Source organism: Peromyscus californicus, unplaced genomic scaffold (assembly GCF_007827085.1).
Source record: "Peromyscus californicus insignis strain IS unplaced genomic scaffold, ASM782708v3 Scaffold_12__1_contigs__length_115047231, whole genome shotgun sequence".
NCBI lineage: Eukaryota > Metazoa > Chordata > Mammalia > Rodentia > Cricetidae > Peromyscus > Peromyscus californicus.
Window position 1 is genome coordinate 3138555 of NW_026294413.1, and position 23333 is coordinate 3161887.

The 23333-nt window shown below is 47.6% G+C and overlaps 1 protein-coding gene across 29 annotated transcripts in view; it reads left to right on the forward strand.

Moving 5' to 3' along the window:
• Dock9 (dedicator of cytokinesis 9) overlaps window positions 1-23333 on the forward strand; it is a 278642-nt gene that overhangs the window by 93943 nt on the left and 161366 nt on the right. For 5 of the 29 annotated variants that reach the window (XM_052732407.1, XM_052732414.1, XM_052732412.1 and 2 more), the window contains exon 1: window positions 4252-4543. The exons of 11 other annotated variants lie outside the window; for them this stretch is intronic. In XM_052732407.1, coding sequence (XP_052588367.1) covers window positions 4424-4543 — 120 coding nt within the window. In that variant the 5' untranslated portion in view covers window positions 4252-4423. Of the gene's footprint in view, window positions 1-4247; window positions 4544-23333 lie in introns of those variants that run through there. 13 more of the 29 variants (XM_052732420.1, XM_052732421.1, XM_052732422.1 and 10 more) reach the window with 5 other exon arrangements.

The window sequence follows — 23333 nt, forward strand, 5'->3', positions numbered from 1 at the left end:
GAATCCAGAGGCCTGACATCCACCTCTTTTTAGAAGATTGTAAAGGAATATGTGGTCACCTGCTTCCTGTCCTCTGAAATGGCATTTCCTGTGGGTGCTGCTCTGGTCAGATGTCATCTCGTCCTGAGGCATAGAGAAACCACATCCTCTTCAGAGCCGTAGGATCTGAGATTGAATGCGGCACCATTCAGCTTCCTTGGTGGCCACAGATCTGAAGCATCCTTAGAGGTTACATGGGGAGTCACCCAACAGTCACATCTAAGCCCCAGAGCTTTCCTGTTCAGCGAGCTGGGACATTTGAAGGTGCCGACGATCTTGGATGATGGGTGACTGCTTTGCTTGGTCTGGAGTGTAAGTAGAAAGCCAAGACAGGGTCTGGCAGCCGTGCGAATGTCTGTCTGTCTGTTTGTTTGTTTGAGACAAGGTTTCTCTGTATAACAGTCCTGGCTGTCCTGGAACTCACTTTATAGACCAGGCTGGCCTCGAACTCACAGAGATCCACCTGCCTTTGCCTCCCAAGTGCTGGGATTAAAGGCCTGTGCCAGCACTTAGCAGTGCATTTCCTGTAGACATGGTTGAGAACACATCCACCCTTTTTGCATAAACCTCAGCCTGAGAAACTTTTACAAGATTTACTTCCTTTAAAACCTGGCATGTTTTCTCCTGGTCATTTACCTTATGGAACTGATCATATTTGCCTTTCTGTCCTGGCTGCCTAGAAACTCAGAGCCAATTAAATAAAGAAGATATAAAGTCATTGCTAAATTTTTAAAGAAAATACACAAAATCCTTAGAAAATGCCTGGCTGATTGCGTGAACATGTGGTGTTCCAAACAAATATCTGAAAAACAACTGTCAGGGTCAGCAAAAAGAGAACTCTGTGTGTGTGTGTGTGTGTGTACAGATGGAGAGAGGTACATGTTCACATAGGTGTGTGCTTGTATGCACTCAGGTGTGTCTCTTATACATGTGAAGGCCAGAGGTGTCTGGGATGCTTGATTGCTTTTCACCTTATTTTTTGAGATGGGATCTCTCGCTGAACCTGGAGGTCTTGCATTCTGCTACTCGTTAGCAAAGTAGCTCCAAAATCCTCCTGTCCCTTCCCCTGCCGGCAGCTGGCTTGAAGACATCCACACTGCCACACCAGGCTTCACATGGGTGCTGGAGATCCAAACTCAGGTCCTCATGCCTGCTGAACTGTCTCCACAGCCCTCCCGTTTTGGTCTTGAAATGTAGCCCAGGCTAGCTTTGATCTCACAGCTTGAGGGAGCTGAGGCTGCAGAGGTACAGCCCCAAACTCCCCAGCCACTAAAGGAAATGTAGCCCAGGCTAGCTTTGACCTCACAGCCTGAGGGAGCTGAGGCTGCAGAGGAACAGCCCCAAACTCCTCAGCCACTAAAGGAAATGTAGCCCAGGCTAGCTTTGACCTCACAGCCTGAGGGAGCTGAGGCTGCAGAGGAACAGCCCCAAACTCCCCAGCCACTAAAGGAGTTTTTGTAGTTGGTGGAGATCTTTGTTATGTATGGCAACTGTGCAGTTGGTGGGAATGCCTTCTTAGGCTGTAAAGCCAGAGTCCTGAATTGAAGACTAAGTTTATTTCTTTAGCATGGGAATAACAACAGGAGTTACCACTAAGTGACCATGGATGTGCCAGCACATGCAGACTGTTGAGTACTTCACTAAACTCCTCGTTAGGATCAAACACAAACAGTGACATTGTCTGTAGTTGCTGGCTGACATCCTTCTAGCAGTTGAGCATAGTTAGAATAAGTCAGTTTAGCATAGTGTCACGGTGGAGCGTGCACACTGGGTCCTTGCTGCCGTTTGCCTGTGGCCTTTGTGTACATTTAAACACCACATCAATTTGTCCGTGTGAGAAACAGGACTAGGTTATACAGAGTTGTGAACAGTAGGTAGGTTATAGAGTTGTGAACAGTAGGTAGGTTATAGAGTTGTGAACAGTAGGTAGGTTAGACAGAGTTGTGAACAGTAGGTAGGTTAGACAGAGTTGTGAACAGTAGGTAGGTTACAGAGTTGTGAACAGCAGGTAGGTTACAGAGTTGTGAACAGTAGGTAAGACAGAAGAGCGTAAACAGTGCCAGGGTCACAGTAAACAGTGCTTCTTGAGTAACGTTTTGAACACCTTCACATTACTACCAAATACTACTGTGGTTTGGCTCAACAAATTTGGATATTGTGTCTCCTTAAAGTGCAGGAATTCTGATTGCTTAGTGGCAGTGCAAATCTGAGGAAGAATTGGCCTATGCTGTGAGCCACTTGGAAAAGGTTTTTGAGCTGTTGGTCATGTGGGTATCTGTGTCATGCTATGACGTCACCTTCCTAGTTTCTCTTGTCTCGGATACTTCCAAATCTTGACGTAGTTCTTCATTCAGTTTTACATGACTATAACTGAACACCCACCCCCTCCGCCGCCAATTAAATTCTCTTGTAACCTTACATCTATTTTTCAAATTCATGGGTCATATTATTTTAGAATGTAGCTTTGATTAGAAAACTTGAATTTTGAGAGATAACCTACAACCTACCCAGTTTCTAAGTCTTGGCTAGTTTCTCCCTCCCTCCTTCCTTCCCTCCTTCCCTCTTTCCCTCCCTCCCTCCATCCCTTCCTTCCTTTTCCTTCTTCTTAAAATTTTGGGACAGGTGGGTCTTGAACTTCATATGTATTTTAGGAAGGGAATGGCCTTGAAGTTCTGACCCTTCAGCCTCTACCCCCATAGTGTTGTGATTACTCTTAGTTTATGTGGGCTGAGGAGTGAACCCAGGGCTTTGTGCATGCTAGGCAAACACTGTTCTGTCTGAGATACGTTCCCAACTCTTTAAGAATGAATTTAGTATAAAAGCTAGGTTGTTTTTTCTTGACCGTTGGAGCTCACTTTTTATTCTAGGCTAGCAGTCCTCCTACCTCAGGCTCCTGAGTTGTGGAATTATGGGTGTGAGCAGCCACACCCAGCATGTTAACTAATTTTTAAATGGACTCAGTAATTTATTTATTGGACAATTAATGCCCATACGCAAAAAGAATTTCTGGTGTTTAATGACTGTGACAGGTGCTGGGGGTGGGGATGGGCACTGGGTGGCCGCTCAGTCCCCACTCCAGTTCTGCTGGCCTCAGTCACAGTGCCTAAAGAGTGGGGTGGAGGTGGGGATTGTACCTGCGTTTCTTCTGGTTTCCGTCCCCGGGCATTCTGTACTTGGAGCCTGTGGATTCTCTAGGGTTAGGTTCCTTGTTTACTAACTGTTACTAAATCTGTGTCAGTTACTAGATGCCTCCTGATTTCAAAGAAATAAACAGAGGCACTAAGTGGGAGGCGCTCCAGGAAGCCCTGCCTGGAAGTACATCATTATATTTAATCCTATGGTCAGTGCATGATTTCCGAGCACCCTTTCAGCAAGTTCCTCCGTTGCTGAGTGATTTTTTTAAAAGTCACTTTCACCATGAATATGAGTTAAAAATAAACGTAGCCGACTTCTGGAGGAACACTGGGGGAGGGGCAGCAGGTAGGACATGGAATAGTGACCTAACTGTTTCCCTGGGCTTGTGAGTGTCTCTCTCTTCTTAGGTTACCTTTGTCTTGACTTCCCATCTGTTTCCTGTTCTTCTGGAGGGAAGAGACGTCTGCTGTACTGCCCACTCTGACCTTCTCTGTTCCTTTAGCACCGGGCACACTACCTCCTGGTACACACACGTGTTGGTGCGTGCAAAGATAAATGCTTTTGTTACACAGAACATTAATTTATTCAGCATAGTCTCCCTGGCGTAAAACATAAGATTTTGCCTGCTGCTGTCTGTCCCTCAGGGAGAAGCGATTTCTTGCCCTGTGCCTCCTAGGAACACCCTTGCTTGCTTGTTTGGTCCTGCTTTGATCAGGAGCCGCGTATTTGGTGCTTAGCTGTACCAAAAAGGAAAGCATTCTGAAACTGCGACTTTCAACTGGCGGGCTACCTAGCTGGGAGCTTCTGGCGGGCTACCTAGCTGGGAGCTTCAGAGTGGCAGTAATTACGAAGTAGTCTCATGGAGATCCGCAGGCAATCTTTTCAACTCTGCACTATTTGGACTCACATTGACTTGGCCCACGCCACGTGGAACAGACACAATGAGGCTGGTCTCTCATCGAGGAGGCAGTACACTGTGTATTGTTCTGTTTGGGGTTTGTTTTCCTTTGGCCAGCGAGCAGGAGCCTCCCATTTTCCAAGCTGTAGTAACACCCCTGGAGGCTGGCCTTCTCGGCCATGCCTTCCCACCCCTGAGGCTCTGCACATCCAGCCAGTGAGGCTGACCCTTCGTGCCTGGGAAACCAGCTTCCTTCCCTTCCTCTGGCCAGTAGTGTGCCTGTGCCTCCAGCAGCAGGGGACTCTCAGCTGTCCCTGCTGCAGGCTTTCTGAGGACCGTTCTGGGTGGAGAATGCAGGCTGATAAGTACAGGACTAGCGGTAGAAATGACAAGAAGGAGCTGGTTATCGAGTCCCCCCTGCAGTACAAGGATTCAGCTCAGGGAGACGTGGAGGCGGAGAGCTCGGTGCTGGTAAGACTCCTGCCCGCCTCTGACTTTCTGACTTGCTCTGCCTGTCTCTGGTGAGCCCTTCTCTCTCTTCGTTCCTGGTAGCCTGACCTAAAGTCTACTTCCATCCTTCCTGCTGAGGAGAGAGATGTTGACGTTTGTGGGTGAACAGGTTTTCAGGAGGCAACATGCATAAAACAATTTGGTACCATTTAGAATTTTGTTACACCTAGCTGCAACATTTTTCAGAAATGAACCCAGCCAGGGACGTTTTAATAGCAATCTGGGAGTTGGAGAGAAAGCACTCTGCAGAATTAAGCCCTTTTGTACGTTATCTGTTTATGTCAGCGGGAGAACAAGGCGGATGCTGAGGAGGCTTCAAGACTGTGCGTGTTCTCTGCCCACTGTTTGTTTCTGCCAGGGAGTTTGCTTTGAACAGAGTCGGAAAGAACCTCACCTGTGAGGCGCCTGACAGGAAAGCTGATGTTTTAACGTTAGCCAGATTGATAGCTGTTTGAACAAGGTCCGGTGCCTCGGCGGACCCTGGGAGGCAAGAATGTGCAAAGTGGTTGTGCTGTCAGCCGTCTAGCAGTGGGCTGAGCTTCCCTTTGGAATTTCTTTAGCACAATAAAGGCATATAATTTTTTAAGCAAGCTGCAGAAACCACCAGCATGCTCTGCAGAGGGACAATCGAGCCTTTCACATGGTCTGTTAAAGGGGTTGTCAAGCTGGAGCCTCGTGTTTCTATGTAGCTTTTTTTTTTTCCCTTTCTCTAAACATGGAAGTCCAGTTGCGGCTGCTGTAGTACTATAGCGTTTGGTTTCTAATTCACCGCCACCGGCAATTAATAGCTGTGAGGACGGGAGCGTAAACTTTCAGAATTGCTTCCCTTTGTGATGAGGGAGGTTGCCTTATATTGCACTGCCTTCAAAATGGCTTTGCTCACCCTGGACTGAAGCTCAGCCAAGTACGCTGACCCCCACCCCCCCAGCTCATTTTCATCTTAGACATTTAGCCCCCCGTTCTGGCATATAATGTTTGGAAACTGTTCGTTTGTTCATTGTCTTGGATCCTTGTTCTAGCCTGGTGGCTGGAGCCACCTGCATGCCTCCTAGAGTGAACAGCGTATGAAGCTGGAGGAAGTTGTGTGGTTTGAATTCCCCGGTGAATAGCCTTGAATGTGTCCTGTCGGCGCTTCTCCTGGTGTGTGGAAATAGCTGTTCAGAGGACTGAGTGGCTTGCAGTGGTGCGGTTTTTTTTTTTTTCTTAATAACATGAAAGTGACTTTTCAAACATTGACGTCTGTTTCTAGTCTTCAGTCGTGTGTTGTGTGTCCGTGTCCCCCCCCCCCCCCCCACGCTTAGGCTGTAGGTATGTGTTTAGTTCAAATCTCACTCCGGACAGTTATGGGGAATAGCAAAAGACAAGGCTGGGCTGGCTACAGCTGTACATGGGGAAACGCTCCTTGGGGCATGGAAACTTCTCATGCTGTGGAGTGGTCTAGTTCTGTGCACCTGCAGAGAGGTGAGGCGTGGAGAGGGAAGGAAACCGATACATCTGGACACCTTTCTTATCTGCAGGAGTTTCCCTTCCACAGAGGTAAACAAGATAAGAGTGACTATCTGAAGCCAGGATACTGGGGAGCCTCACTCACCAGGCAGACCTCTTTGCCTGTGAAGACAGCTGCCCCCCACGGCAAAGGGGAACACATCAGGCTGCTGGGAGCACAGCTTGTTTCTCAGGGGAGCACCTGAAGTGTGCAGACACAAGCTCAGTGTCGGGGTGCTGATGATTAGTAGGGCACCAGTCACCCCTGACGTTTGAGTGAACTATACGGAGAGGTGTTGGCTACAGGGAACATACTTCCTGTAAGAAGTAGCATTTAGTTATTATGTGTAAATAGTCTCTAGGGGAAAATAATAAGCTATTTAGGAGGGACAACTAATGGTTGATAAGGAATGTAAATAGTACACCCCCGTCCCTGGGGCAGGATCCAATTCAAAGCCTCCTGTAGGCCCCAAATGCTCTGCTCCTGAGCTGCACACGGGCTGCTTGTCCTGCTCCTTGAAGGTTGCCGTTGTTACTAATTTGCTCCGTGTACTTCCTGGAGTGTTCTGTGCATGTCAGAGCACAACTCTCTCTACATGCATGCTTTGGAAAGTGCACAGATAAAGGATTTTTTAGTGTTTTTCTCCCAGAACACATCAAGAGCCATACATGGATTTATGCTTGCGTGTGTATGTGTGTGTGTGTGTGTGTGTGTGTGTGCACCCCCACGTGTGAATGCCTATCAGAGATTAGCTCATGTCTCATCCCTCAGGTATAAGGAGCTTAAGTTCCTGTTTCCATCTCATCAGCACTGAGGTTGTGAGAACACACAGCCGCTCCTGTCTTCGGTACATGGGGAGTCAGCCTTGCATGGCAGGCACTAACTGGCGGCTGTCTCCCAGCACACGTGCCTTATTTTTAATGGTTATGGAACACTCCCTTCTAAATCTCTACCTTAATTGGGTAGTTACTCAGTTTGTGAATGTTCTGGTGTATATATCTTAAGTGCTTTCTGCAAACCTTCTCACCCTGTGAACTGAAAGCTTTGCCCCTGTGCTTGGCGATAGTGTCTCTGTTTCCTCTGGCCTGACGTGTTTGAGGTTTCCCTGAGCAGCGATCCCTCACCCACCTTAGGGCTAGGAAGGCCACTGCGGGTGGTGGTGGTTTGTTTTTAGGTAGAGTCCTGACTTCTAAAGTGCGCTGTCTCCTTGCCCATCTAGTGTTGGGATTGCAGGTGTAGGCTGCCACACTTGGCTGGAAAGTTGGGTTTTCTTTTTTTGCGGGGGGAGTTGTGGTTTTTTTTCATTTGTTTTTGTTTTTCAAGACAGGGTTTCTCTGTTTAATAGCCCTGGCTGTCCTGGAACTTGCTTTGTAGACCAGGCTGGCCTCAAGCTCACAGAGATCCACATGCCTCTGCCTCCCAAGTGCTGGGATCAAAGGCATGCGCCACCCACCACCGCCCAAGAACAGCATGCGTCTGTGTAGCACAAAGCCTCAGAGGCCAAAGGACTCAGCTTGTCTCTGCATAGTAGCAGAAAGCAAAGGATGTCGGTGTCCCTACTCCACTCAATTTACTGCCCAGACCATCGATAGTGACTCTGTGGCTGTGGATGATGCATGGTGAGCACTCGTATTTTTATGTCTGTGTATTGTCTGTTCACGGTGAGTCCCACTCTGCCCTCCAAACTGTAGGCAGTTTGTTCTTGGGAAGACCTAATCCTAATTGTGACTTTCCTGCCCTCTAGAGGAAAAGGGTGTGGCGTTCCCAGTGAAGTGGAGCTTCTGTGTTGGACATTTTTGTTGAGGCAGGTGGGGCCTGTAACACTGGCCTCAGTTTGAGAGTTTTGGCTGTTGGAGAACAGCAAGATAGGGGAGAGCTGAACTTCTGCATGCAAAGGGACTTACAAGCGTTAACAGATGAATTTGGGTTCTGACTCGAATGTTTGCAGTCACTCATGTTCACTAAGCAGTGAGGTGGCCGCCCTTGTGCCCCTTGTGGCGAGAGGACCCGAGAGGACTCAGGTTCCTGTGGCTCCACCAGTGCATCAGTCCCACAGACAGAGGGAGGCGTCGAGGGCCTTCTCTATCCATGGACTGTTTTACTCTAGACGTGCTGGACCCAGTGAAGGAGACCCAGGTCCTAAAGTACAAGTGTGTGGGCAAGGACTTAACAGCCTGGAAGACGCAGTCACACTGAGAAAGGGCTGAAGAAGCTGTGTAGGCTCCCTGAGAAGGAAGGGCAACAGTTGGTATTATTCAGTGAGTCATTTCTCTGCTGTCTGTGTTTCAGTAGTGTGAGGTTCAAGAACGTTCCCGCCACCTTTGTGTGGTGACACATCGTCAGGTGGCCAAGTCAGGGCATTTTCTTCCCGAGAGCTTCAGGCACTTGTGACTGTACCCGTTTTTCTGCCTCATTTGTTTCTTAGTTCATTCGGCCGCACGCGTGACAACTAAGATCTGCCAGGCTTGCTGGGTAGTCACCGCGGATACAGAGGCCTGTCCTTCCTGGGGTACTAAGACCCGGGTAATGAAAGGACTCACTTAGAAATGCTTTCCTGTAGCCACAGTGTGTGTTACTCTCACCCACCCTTTCCAGACAGAGAACATTTCACTCATCCCCAGCTGAAGGACGGCCACGCTCTGGTTTATTTTTTCACACAAGCTGTAGGCTTTCCAGTAGGCACAGGGGCTCCCGCTGTTCAGAGAACTGTTCCCACAGGTGAGGCTCCCACTCTTGCACACTTGTTTCATTGATTAACCTAGGAAGGAGACTATGGACCGCGTTCCTAGGAAGAGCGGAGTGACTGTCCTAATGGTGTCCCCGGGGGCTTCCTTGCTTCTGCCACGGCCTCACTCTCATGCCAAGCCGCTTTGGGTTCTTGCTTTATAGAAATGAAGATCAGCCTCTCTGGTTTATTTCATTTCTCCTGCCATAATGTGCGTGCAGAGTGACTGGCCACTGTTTTATACAGCAAGGTGATGCTCCCCGACTTTTATTTTGGTGGAATAATAATAGTTAAGAAGCCAGTCCCCTGCTGTACACAAGGCACTGTTATATGCCTGTTAGGTGCGTGATTTTGTGAGTTCTCACGACGCTGGGAAGCAGGGAGCCCTCGAAGTTCCTGTACAGGGGAAGAAACAGGCTTAGAGGGGCTTGGTAGCTGGATCTGCATCACGGTAAGCTGCAGAGCCAGGCTGGCAGATTCCTGGTCAGGTTTCCTGAGATCTGTGCCTGTACACACACACACACACACTCACACACTCTTACTGACAAAGATAAAGGTGTTCGCTTAAGCCTGCCATTGTGAAGGGAAAGAGATAGGAAAGGTAAAAAACCCTCATTAAACACTTGAAAATTCGAGCTGGAGAAATGACTCACTGGCTCAATGCTTGCTGATCTTACAGAGCACTGAAGCTCAGACCCAGGACTTCTGTCGGTGCCTGTAACTGTAGCTCTAGGGAATATGATGCCTTCTTCTCTAGGGTACCCTCACACATGCGGCATGTACATATGTACGTGTATGCACACAAATAAATCTTACACACACACACACACACACACACACACACACACACACACACACACCGCTGACCTTTGACATTTTTATCTGTGCAATGAAAGGTAGGTAGTATATCGCCTCTCAGACCAGCCCAGGGTCAGGACTAAGATCATGGAGATTTAATTTCAAGCTTTAAGCTTAGTTTATGTAAAAAGGTTTTGTTTGGGGGCTTGGGGGCCGTCCTAGTTAGGGTTACTATTGCTATAATGAGGCACCAGGACCAAAAGCAAGTTTGGGAGGGAAGGGTTTATTTGGCTTACACTTCCACATCATAGTCCATCACTAAAGAAAGTCAGGACAGGAACTCATTCAGGGCAGGAACCTGGAGGCAGTAGCTGATGCAGAGACCATGGAGGGGAGCTGCTTACTGGCTTGCCTCCAGGGCTTGCTCATCCTACTTTGTTATAGAACCCAGGACCACCACCCACCATGGACTGGGCCCTCCCTCATCAATCACTACTTAAGAAAAAGCCTTACAGCTGGAATTTATGGGGGGAATTATGAGGTTTCCTCTTTTCAGATGATTCTAGCTTGTGTCAAGTTGACATAAAACTAGCCAGCACAGGTACCATAGGATGGGGTGACATTTCATCATGGACATTGTCTGAGTCAGCTGTTTGGAGATGCATGAATGGGCTGCAGAATTTGGGACAGTGCCTCCAGACTGCCTGTGAAGGTAATTTTAGAACCAAGAAGGCCTGGACTATATAGTTGTTATTTAATTTTCTAGAAGTTTTCAGGCCCCTGTAATGTGATATAACTAGTTCAGAGTTTCTCCTAAAACAGCGTTCTGAGGCCTAGGAAGTTTGCAGGGCCCTCACTCCCTACAGGCATATGGACCTCTGACCAGCAGGGTGCTGAGGGTCCAGCTTCCTGGACGGGGTTGATTCCACAGTTCTGTGTCCAGATCTCCTTGCTGTGGAGAAAGTTCCTCCCAGGGAAAGGCTGCCAGGAGCCCAGCTCTGGTGCTGAGGAGACACACCTGCATTTCTGTATCAGAACAGTTCAGTGGAGGTAGGAGCTGCCCGGCTCTCCTCCCAGGAGCCTGGGAGTTCCTGTTCCACCACCACACAGTCTTTCCTTACTTTCCTTTGTAGAGGAGCCTCCTTGCCGTGCTGAAGCTGGTCTTGAACTTGGCTGTGGTAACTTCCAAAATACTGTGTCAGAATACCTTGGTGTCATTGCCTGGGGACCATGCTCCTGATCCTTTCCTTCCACCTTAGAGGATTAGCTGCTGACACCCAGCCATGTCACACTTCGGAAAGAGGGAGGGGGCGATGCTGGAGGAAGCAGCTAGACCACAGTACTGCGTCCCCAGCCACGTGGCTAGCTTTGGTTAGTTGAGTTTAAGCTGGTAGTTTAGTTAATGTGTTTATGACCTGACGTGGGTAGAGAAGGGCAAACTTAAGTTCCCCAAGTGAAGCCCTCTCCTGCGCTCCGGCGTGCTGGCACCGCTCTTTGTCGCCAGCCCCGCCTCTTCTTGGAAGCACAGCAGAAGTGTTGAGTGTTAGAGCACACCGCAGGCGGCCTTCGCACATAGGCTTCCACATGTCCCAATCCAGTCGGTGCTTGGTGGAGATGCGCAGGACAGGGCAGAAACGGCACAGATAAGAGGGGCTTCTCAAAGATTCTAGGCTCCCCCTCCTCCTGCTCCACCTCACAGGTAGCTCTGACCGCTCCATCGCTTCTGTGGTTTTTCAAACAACAACAACAACAAACAAAACCAAAGTTTCAGAAAGTAAACGTTTTCTTCTTGATGTCAAATCTTAACAGTAGCAGAAACAGTATGTCATTAGTACACACTTTAAACTTTCTAGTCCACGTAAGGTAGCACAACACTGGTGTGATTGTTATCTTAACCAAGGATTTCTAATCTATTACTAATCTTTTAAAAATATCAAAGTAGTTTTACTTTCTTTTAATCAGACTGACATTGACATTTAGTCTCTGCTTACAGCACATCCCAATTCAGAATAGTTTGTGTGTGTATATGTGTGTGTGTGTGTGTATGTGTGTCTTTGTGTGTTTGCCCGTGCTCTGCTGTACATTGTATGTGCAGGCTAGGGCTTAGCCTTAAGTCCCATTATACCTTGTTTCTTGAGGCCTGGAACTTACTAGTTACTAGGCTGTCTGTCCAGCAAAGCCCGAAGGACCCACCTGTCTTCATCCTCAGGGCGCTGGGATCACAGATGCCACCACCATACTTGGCTTTTTTTTTTTTTTTTCCAATGGATTCTAGGGATTGAACTCAGGTTCCCGTGGTTGTGGGGATTGAACTCAGGTTCCCGTGGTTGTGGGGATTGAACTCAGGTTCCCGTGGTTGTGGGGAAAGCACTTTACTGACTGAGTCCTCTCCCCAGCCCCAGAATACCCACATTTTAAATGCTCAGCAGTCACACGGAGCTACTAGCCACCTCACTAAATACCACTAAATTACTTGTCCATAAATTTACACATTTAGCCTCAAAATAGAAGTTTGTCATGGAGGGGGGTGAGTCACTGGATGAGGTAACATATTTGTGAATGTGTAAGAAGAAAACAAATGATGTTAGTGTAAGCCCAGGTGTACTTGGAAAGTTCACTCCTAAAGTGCTTGCTTGCCTGGTGGCATCTGTGTGTATCCATGCACCCGAGCATGTATTTCAGAGTAAGATTATTAATATCTTTCGCCTGGGACATGCATGTTGTTGATCCAGCACTCTGCATTTCCTCGGTGGAGCAGAGACTGTCAAGCCTCCACGGCATGGTGCAGTTAGCTCAGCAGTGCTCAGACCTGAGCAGAAAGGCCTTGTGCTCGTGTCCTGTCTGGACGTGTGGAGGACGTGTCTGGAGCTTGGTGCAGGACAGAGGAGTGAGGCATTGGTGCATGCTTCTATCATGCTTACTGTCCGTGATATGGGGGTAGTCCTGGGCGCAGGGCTGGGAGACCTCGGTTACCGTCTGGGTGACCGTCCTTAAATCCTCCGACTCCCTTGAGCTGGTTCCTCATTTTCTGCGAGATATGATGTGTAGTCTGGCAAAAGATGTGCCAGGTGAGGGGTCAGACTTTACTGAAGCTGAACTGTACATGTCTACTCATGACCTTGTAACCTGTGGGATGGGCCACTGCTCTGTAGGAGGCCTTGTATATTGAAACCCTTCAATAAGCCCATGACAAAGAGACTAGAAACTGCCACTTCGCAGATAGGGATATTTATTTATTTTTAAGTTTTTACTACATTTAATTTAGTGAGTGAGTGAGTGACTATGTGTGTGAGTGTGTATGTGTGTGTGTGTGTGTGTTTGCATGCAAGTTGTGCTTAAGATGCTGAGTCATGTCTCTGTCCCAGAGAAGGATGCTTAAAGGTTAAGTGAGTACACAATTTGCTCTAAGACCACATCATCCCTCAGTAAGCAGTAAAGCTAGGAATTTTTGAAAAATAATTTCTAACATGAAATTCTCCAAAGCAGATGGCCCAGTAGAGTGCTTGCCCAGCTGAGTGGCATCAGAACCATCTGGAGGGTTTGCTGAGACAGTGCTGGGCCACCCCGAAGCTGCTGATTCAGGGGTCTGGGGTGAGCTTGCATTTCTAATAAGTTCCAGATGCTGGGGCTGAGCTTTGAGAGGCTCTAGACTGCTATAATGAACCCCTACACATTGTCTTCAATAGTACTCAATATTTGGGGGACCTGAATTTAAATTCTGGCTCCCTCCGAAACCTGCTCTACTGCCGCTGGTCTCTGCTGCCCCTTCCCTGTAAGCCTGCAGGAACTTGTGAGCAGAATATCCTGTGGATATTTGCCCTTCGGCCCCAATAGCTTAGGGTAAGTTGTTAGGAAATGGGACTAAAGCCGGCTTTTAGAGCCTTTTTGCGTAATTGCTTGACCTCTTTGTTTCCGAGTTTCAAAAACAGCTTTTGTTACCTCAGAAGCATTAATAATTTTTAGGCTATGATGTTAAAGAAGAAAAAATGAGGTTGTCTGAAAGAGCCTATAGTATAGATTTGTTATAGAATTATCGATCACTTCTCACCTATAGAAAAATGCATGCTGGGGTTCCGCAGGGCTTCCCCTGGCCTCTGTGTGGCTTGTGTCAGAGAAGGGGGTGCTTGAAGTACTCACAAGTGTTTGCAAGGGAGCGAGTCCCAGCCCTCTTTGTGTCTCCTCCTGTGACTCATGGGCACGGGGCAGGGAGTAAGTTCCCTAAATTCCTGTCTTGTCTTCCTCTCTTCATTAATATTCTCAGCAGCGTCCCTGCTGAACACAACTGTCTAAATGGGAGCTGTTGCATGGGTTCTGGGTAATTGGTATTAATATCACTATGACGTCAGCCTCTAGCCCAGCATTTCTCTTGTGCATTTTCCAGATGCTGTTGATTACACTTTTCTACAATCTTTACTTCTATTCACTTGAGAAGTAGATTAATAATTTTCAAAAGCCATGGTCCCTTATAAAAATGACACATTTGAAACCCTTACTCTTCATTTGCTGTCACATGGTTTTAAGATGGACAGTTTTCCTTATGTAGATACGTTTGATCAATAAAACCACCATTCGGTGACCAGTTCTACAATTTGAATGCTTTTGAACATGCCCTCTAGAGTGAGGCTTGGATAACTTCTTGGTTCTACAATAGAAAACTGAACTCACAAGTGTGTGGTTGTTGGAGTTAGTCTGCTATGCAGGTAACCCTGCAGAGCAGTGAGAAGTCCATCTGGATGGCTGGGAACCTGGTGCTCCTGTATGCTGGGCTGCAGTCTTCAGATCCTTGTGTGTGGTGCTTTAATGCTCAGGTTCAAGTGTACTTTACGTTTAGGTAAGCTTTATTTGTCTCCTGTGTTTATCACAATGTAGAAATTTAAATTAACAGTGCCTACACGGTTTGAGTGGGAGCCGAGGGAAGATCCTGAGCCAGGACTGCCAAGACCCCTTTTAGGGACTCAGACGGTTTATTCTTTCCCCTCCTCCTGAACCCACCTGTCACAGGAGGCCTAGAATGGATGATCCTCGAGTTCAGATGTCTGTACAAGCAGGTAGTCCCTGTATTGGCTACTTTTCTACTGCTGAGACAAAACACCACAACAGAGGCAACTTACAGAAGAAAGTTTGTTTGGACTTAAAGTTTCAGCCAGAGAAGAGTCCATGACGGCAGAGTGGGTGTGGCAGTGGGAGCTGGGGGATCGTGTCTTGAACTATGAGGGGGAAGCAGAGAGGGCTCACTGGGAATGGCAGGAGGCTTTGGAAACTCACAGCCCGCCCCCAGTGACATCCTTCCTCTAGCAAGGCCACACCTCCTAAACTTAGTGAAACTGTGCCATCAGACAGGAACCAGGTATTAACTCTGAGTCCATAGGGGAGATTCCCTTTCAAACCACCGCATGTACTTATTGTGAAACATTCCTAACCTTTTTTACAAAAGTGAACTCCAGTGGGTAGCTGGAGATATGGCTGTGATTGAGAGTGAGTACTGCTCCTGCAGAGGACCTAAGTTTGGTGGCTGTGAGCCACCTGTAACTCCAGCTCCAGGGCATCTGGACTCTGCATACTGATACACACACACACACACACACACACACACACACACACACACACACACACACACACACACACACCCCTTAAATTTTTTTAGTGTGCTTTCCAACAGCTTCTAGATTTTTCTTACATATGCTAATGAGCACTGTAGAGAAGATCCTGAGTTACAGAATGATAATGGATTGTGTCATGTTTACTGTGATCTCAGAGGTTTGTTGGTTTTGTTTTGAGACAAGGCCTCACTGTTAGTCCAGGCTAGCCTGGAACTCCAGCCTCAGCCTTGCAAGAATTAGAGGTGTGTTAGCATGCTGGCAGTCTCCCAGTCTTTTTTTTTTTTCTTTCCCTGAGACAGGGTTTCTCTGTGTAGCTTTGCACCTTTTCTGGAACTCACTCTGTAGCCCAGGCTGGCCTCGAACTCACAGGCTCTGCCTCCCGAGTGCTGGGATTAAAGGCGTGTGCCACCACTGCCCGGCTCTCCCAGTCTTAATGTCATGTAACTGTTATTCGGTGATGAGAGGTCATTTCCCCTGCTGGAAGGTTGTGTATCTCTCAGTTCCCATGCTTCTCCTGTGTGTGGCCTCCTCAGAGCTCTTCTCCTTACAGTCCACTTGCTCATCTGGCTTCATTTTGCCCCACATGCTGTAGACTGGAGGTGAGCACCCCAGGTTTGAACTAGCCCTTGGCCACCCCCACCCCCCACAGCTGAATATTTGCATGCACTTTAGAGAAAAGACTGAGAACTGTACGAAGACATGGGAGCAAGGGCCCCCCACTCAGAGCCATTCCTTTGGACTCCAGTGCCATCCATGCATTCAGAGAAAGCTGGAGGAGACTGTTAGTCATCTCTTGTTCCTTAAGCAGTGGTTCACAGTTTCACGGTTCACATCAGGCAGCAGCCACGTAGAATATAGTAGCTTTTGTTTTCTCCCTCACATTGGATTTCCAGTAAACCTGAAGTATCCTGCACATTAGTGCCCCACCTCTCGCGTGCTGCGCGCCCTTCCACCCTTCACAGACCCACTGTTCTTTGTGCCCAAGGAGAACCTGTTGTAAAGTCGATGGAGCTGAATTGTGTAGCTTCCTTCTGGGGTCTTGGCAGTGGGGGTCGGGGCACCAGCTATTTGAATTCATCAGCTTGTATTTTTCAATCTCTTCCTCCTCTAATTTTGTAAACTTCAGGTTGCCCCAAATCCATGTGTACCTATGAGCATGCACACTGGAGTCTGCCCTTAATCTCTGCTGACTGGTTCAATCCCAGAAGCTTCCTTTAGGAAGCACCATGTTGCGGGCTCCCTCATTCATCCCTGACAGTGCTGCACGGTTTCTGGTGTGGTTCTAGGTACTGGAGATGCCTTAGCTTGAGGCAGATATAATAATCTCACTGCAGTCAGGTCAGGAACCCGGGCTGTCCCGGGTCACCACCGTTGTTACCCATCCTGCCCTTCTCGTTCACAGATAGATCTGTCTCTCTGGCTGTGAACTCTTTTGGGCAGAGACTGCATCCTCACCTCTGTGTCCCAAAGATCTGTCACGGTGCACGTGGACAGGTTCGGTAAATATCTGCAGAGAGTAGGGATGCATCTTGATAACAGTGTTTGCACACCAGGAAGGGTGGCTGTGCGTTGTCTGTGCCCGCTCTAGTCGCAGGAAAACAAGGGCTCCTCAGATCCCACAACTTCAGGAAGCTGGAGGTAGGAGTTAATAAACAAGACTCTCACGAAAGTGGACAGACAGTATAGGAGGCCCAGGCTTGTACCTGGTTCAGAAGCGCATCCCTGCTCTGTCCGCATCCCCAGCAGATGTCTTGGAAAACAGACTAGGTTTCATGAAGAATCTTCACCTCAGCTGTTAAATGGCTTTCATCCTCTTGAAGAGAAATCAAGGGAAGTCCTAAATTCTTCATGAGCAAGAATGATGAGTTTCTCATTTCTCAGTAGAGCCTACCAAGAGTTGCCACTTCCTCTGTTTGCTATTTTAAGAAGTGGTGTTTAGGATCTCATGTGTTAACATCCAGACTGAGACAGAAGAAATGTCTAGAAAGTTCACAGGAAGCTCTTAATGGCTGAGGAAGAACAATGGGGTTACTCTGTTTTTGAGGCTCGCTCTCATGGCTTGCAGACCTTGTGTTGGACCTTAACTGAACTATGTTGTGAATGAACACTTTCTAGGTTGTCTGGCTTCCACAGGCATCCAATTTCCCCAGTACTGGGAATATTTCCTGGTTTGATTACCTTTCCATCTGGAATTCTAGTGTGCATATGAACATGGGTCATCTCATCCAAGGAAGCATGTGCTGTGGGAGGCATGGTTCAGAAGGCCTAGAAGAGTGTTTAGTGCCAGGGCACAGGCCTCACCATCCTTCATCCATGAGCACAGTAGGGTGTTTCTGGCAGCTCCTGTGTTCAGTACCCTAGAAATGCTGTGATTTTCCTGTGCATAGCTAACTTGTATTCATGTAGTCCCTTGAGATGAGGAGCACTTTCTCTAGGCCATTCTGATCCCATGGCTCTTGTATCAAGCCATTCATGTGGGACTCTGTGTACTGGGTGGTTTTGTTTGTCAAGTTGACATAAGCTAGAGTCATCAGAGGAAGGAGCCTCAGCTAAGGAACTGCCTCCTTAAGATCCAGCTGTAAGGCATTTTCTCATTTAGTGATCAATGGGGGAGAGCCCAGTCCGTGGTGGGTGGTGCCATCCCTGGGCTGTTGGTACTGGATTCTATAAGAAGGTGGGCTGAGCAAGCCATGGGAAGCAAGCCAGTAAACAGCTCCCCTCCATGGCCACTGCATCAGCTCCTGCTTCTGGGATCTGCCCTGTTTGAGTTCCTGTGCTGACTTTTTCAGTGATGAACAGCAATGCTGAAGTGTCAACCTAATAAACCCTTTCCTCCTCAACTTGCTTTTTGGTCATGGTGTTTTGTTGCAGCAATAGAAACCCTAAGACAGACTCCATGGACACCATATTTTTATCCTTGATGAGGAGACCATTTATAGGTCGTGGGCCTGTCCGACCCCAGCAGTATTCACCTCCATCTTGCCCTGATAAGTGCCACATAACAAGCAGCTTACTCTTTCCCTTCCCCTGAAGGCTGCGCCCTGCTGCCTTTGTGGGATTACTCTAACAGGAGTGCCTCTCTGAGCACCTCAGTCGTCACCCACACCCCTCCCGGACACAAACTGCATCAGCAGTCAGTTCAGCTGATAATGTGAGCTTTATATCAGCTTTGTGCTCAGCCCCCGAATATCAGTGCCATCTCTATTATAGTTCTCTCTCTTAGGTCCTTTGTCTTTCTGTCTTTGTGCATGTCCCTGCCATCCTTGACTGTTTTATTTCATATGTTCATGGACAGTGGAGGGAATTATCTGTGAGTAGATCGGTATGTTGAATATATATGAAGCATTCACTAAAAGAAAAAAGAGTCGTGCCCTGCAAGCAGTAATTGGAGTACACTTTATAATAAGAAGGTCCATCTAGTGTGTGCCTATGGACTGCCAGGCCCTGCCTTTGATGTGTGTTAACACAGCTGCCCGACAGCGGTCCCTGACGACCGTGCTTCTCCTCTCCTGTCACCACTGTTCTGCCTGGCCTTCAGTGGGGTCACCTTAGTGGTGCGTGTGGCCCTGTACAGCAGCAGAGCCAGATTCTGCAGGAGACTGAGCTTATGAGCCTCTTCCAGAAGAAAAGGCATCCCTAGTTTGAAAATCAAACAAGGCATGTGTATTAGTTACTTTTTCATTGCTGAAAGCAAGAATGCCTGACAGAAGAACTTCATCAAAGGTTTATCATGACTCGTAGTTTGAGGATGCAGTCCATCATGACGAGGACAGCGTGGTGGCAGGGACCTGAGACATCGGGTCATTAGAAACACGGGGCGGTGACTTGCTCAGCCTCCTTCATCCTTCTTCTAGAGTCTGCAGCTCCAGCCCGTAGAACGGTACCGTTCTCACGTATCCCGGTCTTCCCACTTGAGTTAACCCTGCAGCTCCAGCCCGTAGAACGGTACCGTTCTCACGTACCCCGGTCTTCCCACTTGAGTTAACCCTGCAGCTCCAGCCCGTAGAATGGTACCGTTCTCACGTACCCCGGTCTTCCCACTTGAGTTAACCCTGCAGCTCCAGCCCGTAGAATGGTACCGTTCTCACGTACCCCGGTCTTCCCACTTGAGTTAACCCTGCAGCTCCAGCCCGTAGAACGGTACCGTTCTCACGTACCCCGGTCTTCCCACTTGAGTTAACCCTGCAGCTCCAGCCCGTAGAACGGTACCGTTCTCACGTACCCCGGTCTTCCCACTTGAGTTAACCCTGCAGCTCCAGCCCGTAGAACGGTACCGTTCTCACGTACCCCGGTCTTCCCACTTGAGTTAACCCTGCAGCTCCAGCCCGTAGAACGGTACCGTTCTCACGTACCCCGGTCTTCCCACTTGAGTTAACCCTGCAGCTCCAGCCCGTAGAACGGTACCGTTCTCACGTACCCCGGTCTTCCCACTTGAGTTAACCCTGCAGCTCCAGCCCGTAGAACGGTACCGTTCTCACGTACCCCGGTCTTCCCACTTGAGTTAACCCTGCAGCTCCAGCTCGTAGAACGGTACCGTTCTCACGTACCCCGGTCTTCCCACTTGAGTTAACCCTGCAGCTCCAGCTCGTAGAACGGTACCGTTCTCACGTACCCCGGTCTTCCCACTTGAACTAACCCAACCTAGAAGGGCTCTCACACACGTGCCCAGAGGTTTGCCTCTGAGCTGGTTCTAGACCCTGTCACAGCATGGAAGCAAATACTTCTTTAGACTTTCTTCCCACCTCACCTAACCTGATAGAGAAAATCTCCCATGGGGTGCCCAGGGGTTCGCCTCCGAGGTGGTACTAGATCCGGCCAGGGGATGACAGTACAGACTGACAGGGCATGAAGTGAATGAAAATAAATTATTCCTTGTGGCCGAACCTCCCTGAGCAAGTCAGATTAAAAGTTTAGCCTGTCTGGGCAGTGGTGGCACACGCCTTTAATCCCAGAACTCTGGAGACAGGTGGATCTCTGTGAGTTCGAGGCCAGCCTGGTCTACAGAGCAAGCTCTAGGACAGCTAAGGCTACACAAAGAAACTCTGCCTCGAAGGGAAAAAAAGTTTTGTCAGGGAGAAGAAAGAGGTCTGGTTGATGGAGGGCCCAGTCATAATCCAGTCTCACTGGATGTTCCAGACCATCAGCTTAGCTTGTTGGCCTGGTTGTTGGGTGGGCTAAGTGTGGTCACATGAGTGATACCTCTTGAATGTTGCACTTTGGCACATAAAAGCAAGGCACTACTCATCTTCAGTGTTGCTTCTGGTTACCGAATACCTCCAAGATGACTTCTAGGGAGACTGAGTCACCTAATTAATGAAAGCAGTATCCAGTGTCCTGACTAGGTAAAATGACCCTTGACATTAGAAAACAAACCTTTTGAGCAACTCAAACTTTACCAAATGGTTGAGAAATAATTACTGAATGCCTTTAATAATTGTAAATGTATTATCTGTGTTGGTCCATAGATAGAAAGCACATAAATATGTGAATATGGAAAAGCAATATATGGAATTATTTTAATAAATTACTGTTATTATTTTTTACCTAGCAGTGTGGTAATGACAACTCTAGAGTTTAGGTTTGCCAACCATATGCTAGATCTGGCTATTGTCCATTTCTTATAAAATTTTAAATCCGTTCTTCACCCATTTGTCCCCTGGCTGCTTTTGAATTCCAGTAGCAGATCTTATGAGTTTGACACAACCCAAAAGACCGACAAACCCTAGACTATTTATTTTCTGGCTGTTTACAAAGTTTTCCGATTTCTGTTCATAGAACACAAGTGTTGGAGATCCTGGGAGCAGTGTTCCCAAGGAAAGAAGAAACTTGGAATATCCTACCCGGTACCCGGGGCTAAGATTCCGGCCTACTTAGAGTGTGGTCATGCGTAAGGGGTGTCGGAGAGTGTTGAGGTGACAGACTGCAGCTAAAGGGCAGGGAACCTTCCCAGGGACACTGGGCGTGAGGCTGGAGCAGGATTTCCTTGACTTCTTGTGGAGTGCCAGAGTAGCTTCCTGGAGGGTGTACACCCCTGGGTCTTTACCGGAAAGCCCCCTGGCTGCTGTATTGTAAGAGCAAGGTGGAACAAAATGTAAAGCCCAAACAAAACAAAACACACAAAAGACTGTAGGGAGGAAACCCTTTCTCAGCAGTACCTTCTAGTACCTTCTGCGAGGGCCTCCACTGTGTCTTTGTCTTGGGTCTGAAGGAACCTCAACCCTTCTGCGGAGTCTGGTGGAGGTGATGGCCATTTTGTGAAGGGGCAGAAAGTAGGTTAGCTAGAGTTTTCCTGCCTGGCCCACAGTCAGGACAAATCTCTCTCACCTGCCAGTCCCACAGCCGCTCAGACCCGACCAAGTAAACACAGAGACTTATATTGGTTACAAACTGTATGGCTGTGGCAGGCTTCTTGCTAACTGTTCTTACAGCTTAAATTAATCCATTTCCATTAATCTATACCTTGCCACATGGCTCGTGGCTTACCGGCATCTTCACATGCTGTTTCTCATCATGGCGGCTGGCAGTGTCTCTGACTCAGCCTTCCACTTCCCAGCTTTATTCTCCTCCTTGTCCTGCCTATACTTCCTGCCTGGCCACTGGCCAATCAGTGATTTATTTATTGACCAATCAGCAACACACTTGACATACAGACCATCCCACAGCAGGTAGGTGTTCCCATTAGCCTGGAGCCTGGGCGGGTGGTTCATGGCTGTGTATTAGACCCCTTGTAAGCTGGGGATGGGGTGGGGTTGATGCCGTTCTGAGGCAGTTGTTCATCTTGCCCCCTTGGTAATGGAATTTTAGAAAACTGTGCTCATGTTTGGGTTTTGTTAGGCGTATGGAGATGGCTTCTAAGGCGAATGTTATTAATTATGACGTCCATTCATTTGCCAGCCAGTGTTTATTGACTGGCTGCTATGTGCAGCACAACAAACAGAAATAGAAGAATACATTTTTTAAAAGTTGATTTAAAATCACTTAGAGAATTTTTTTTTCTTGTGGCAGTTCTTATTTTAAAAACAATCACTTTGTGTGAATTGTTTTGACTCTTACATTTTGTAGGCACTGCCTGAACTTTTGCCATTCCAAACTAACAACTACCTAGACTTTTATGATACGTAGCTCTAGTGTTTTGATTTTCCAGCCTCTGTCCCTAAAACATATTTTGCATAATTATGGTTAACTATACACTTCTTTGGGTTCTGAACTTTTCTTAGGATGTAAAAATATCTTTGTCAAGTCTGCTTGGGTTAAATAATGGAAGTTAAATGTGAGCTTTCACTCACATGTTAGGTCAAGTTGTCTGGCTGCTGCTTGGACAACTGCAGTCGCAGGGGCTAACCACAGTGCACATTCAGTTCTCACTCAAGGCGTATTTCAGTGCCTAGTGGCCTTCTGCAGGATGACTCAGCATCCAGATGTTCCAGATGTGCTCTCTCACGGAGCTCCCTTCTCCCTGCAGGCCACTTCTGGGTCCTTTGCTTGTGGCTCAGGTGGAAGAGGGGCCAAGGTGTCAGTGGCCACATCTCTTCTGCTTACAGATCATTGGCCAGAAAGACAGTCATATAGCCACACCTAGCCAAAGGGAGCCTGGGAAATGTAGTTTAATTGTATTGAAAAGGAACCCAGAGCATCTTCAGTTATAATTTTCATTTAAATGCTGCATATTGGATGTCTTTAGATTATTTCCTAGAAATAAATTGTCACTTCAGTATATATAATGTTCATTGAGATCATGTGTTTTAGATCTTGTATTAATAGTTTAAAAATAATTTTGCAGTAATTTGATAATGATGGATTTAATTACTTTGTAAAATTTTTCATTTATTCTGTGTGTGTGTGTGTGTGTGTGTGTGTGTACATATGTGCTTGCTTACTCGTACCACAACACGTGTGAAGGTCAGAGAACAACTTACAAGAGTTGGTTCTTTCCTTCTACCATGTGGGTTCCGGGGATTGAACTCGGGTCATCAGGCTTGGCAGCAGGTGCCTTTACATGCTGAGCCATCTTGCTGGCCCTGGATTCAGTTACTTCTTATAATAGATACATATACATATAAATTTTCAGTTGCTTTGTGTAGCACACACACACACATACACTTACTATGTATATACTTGTGTCTATTTGACACACTGTATGTA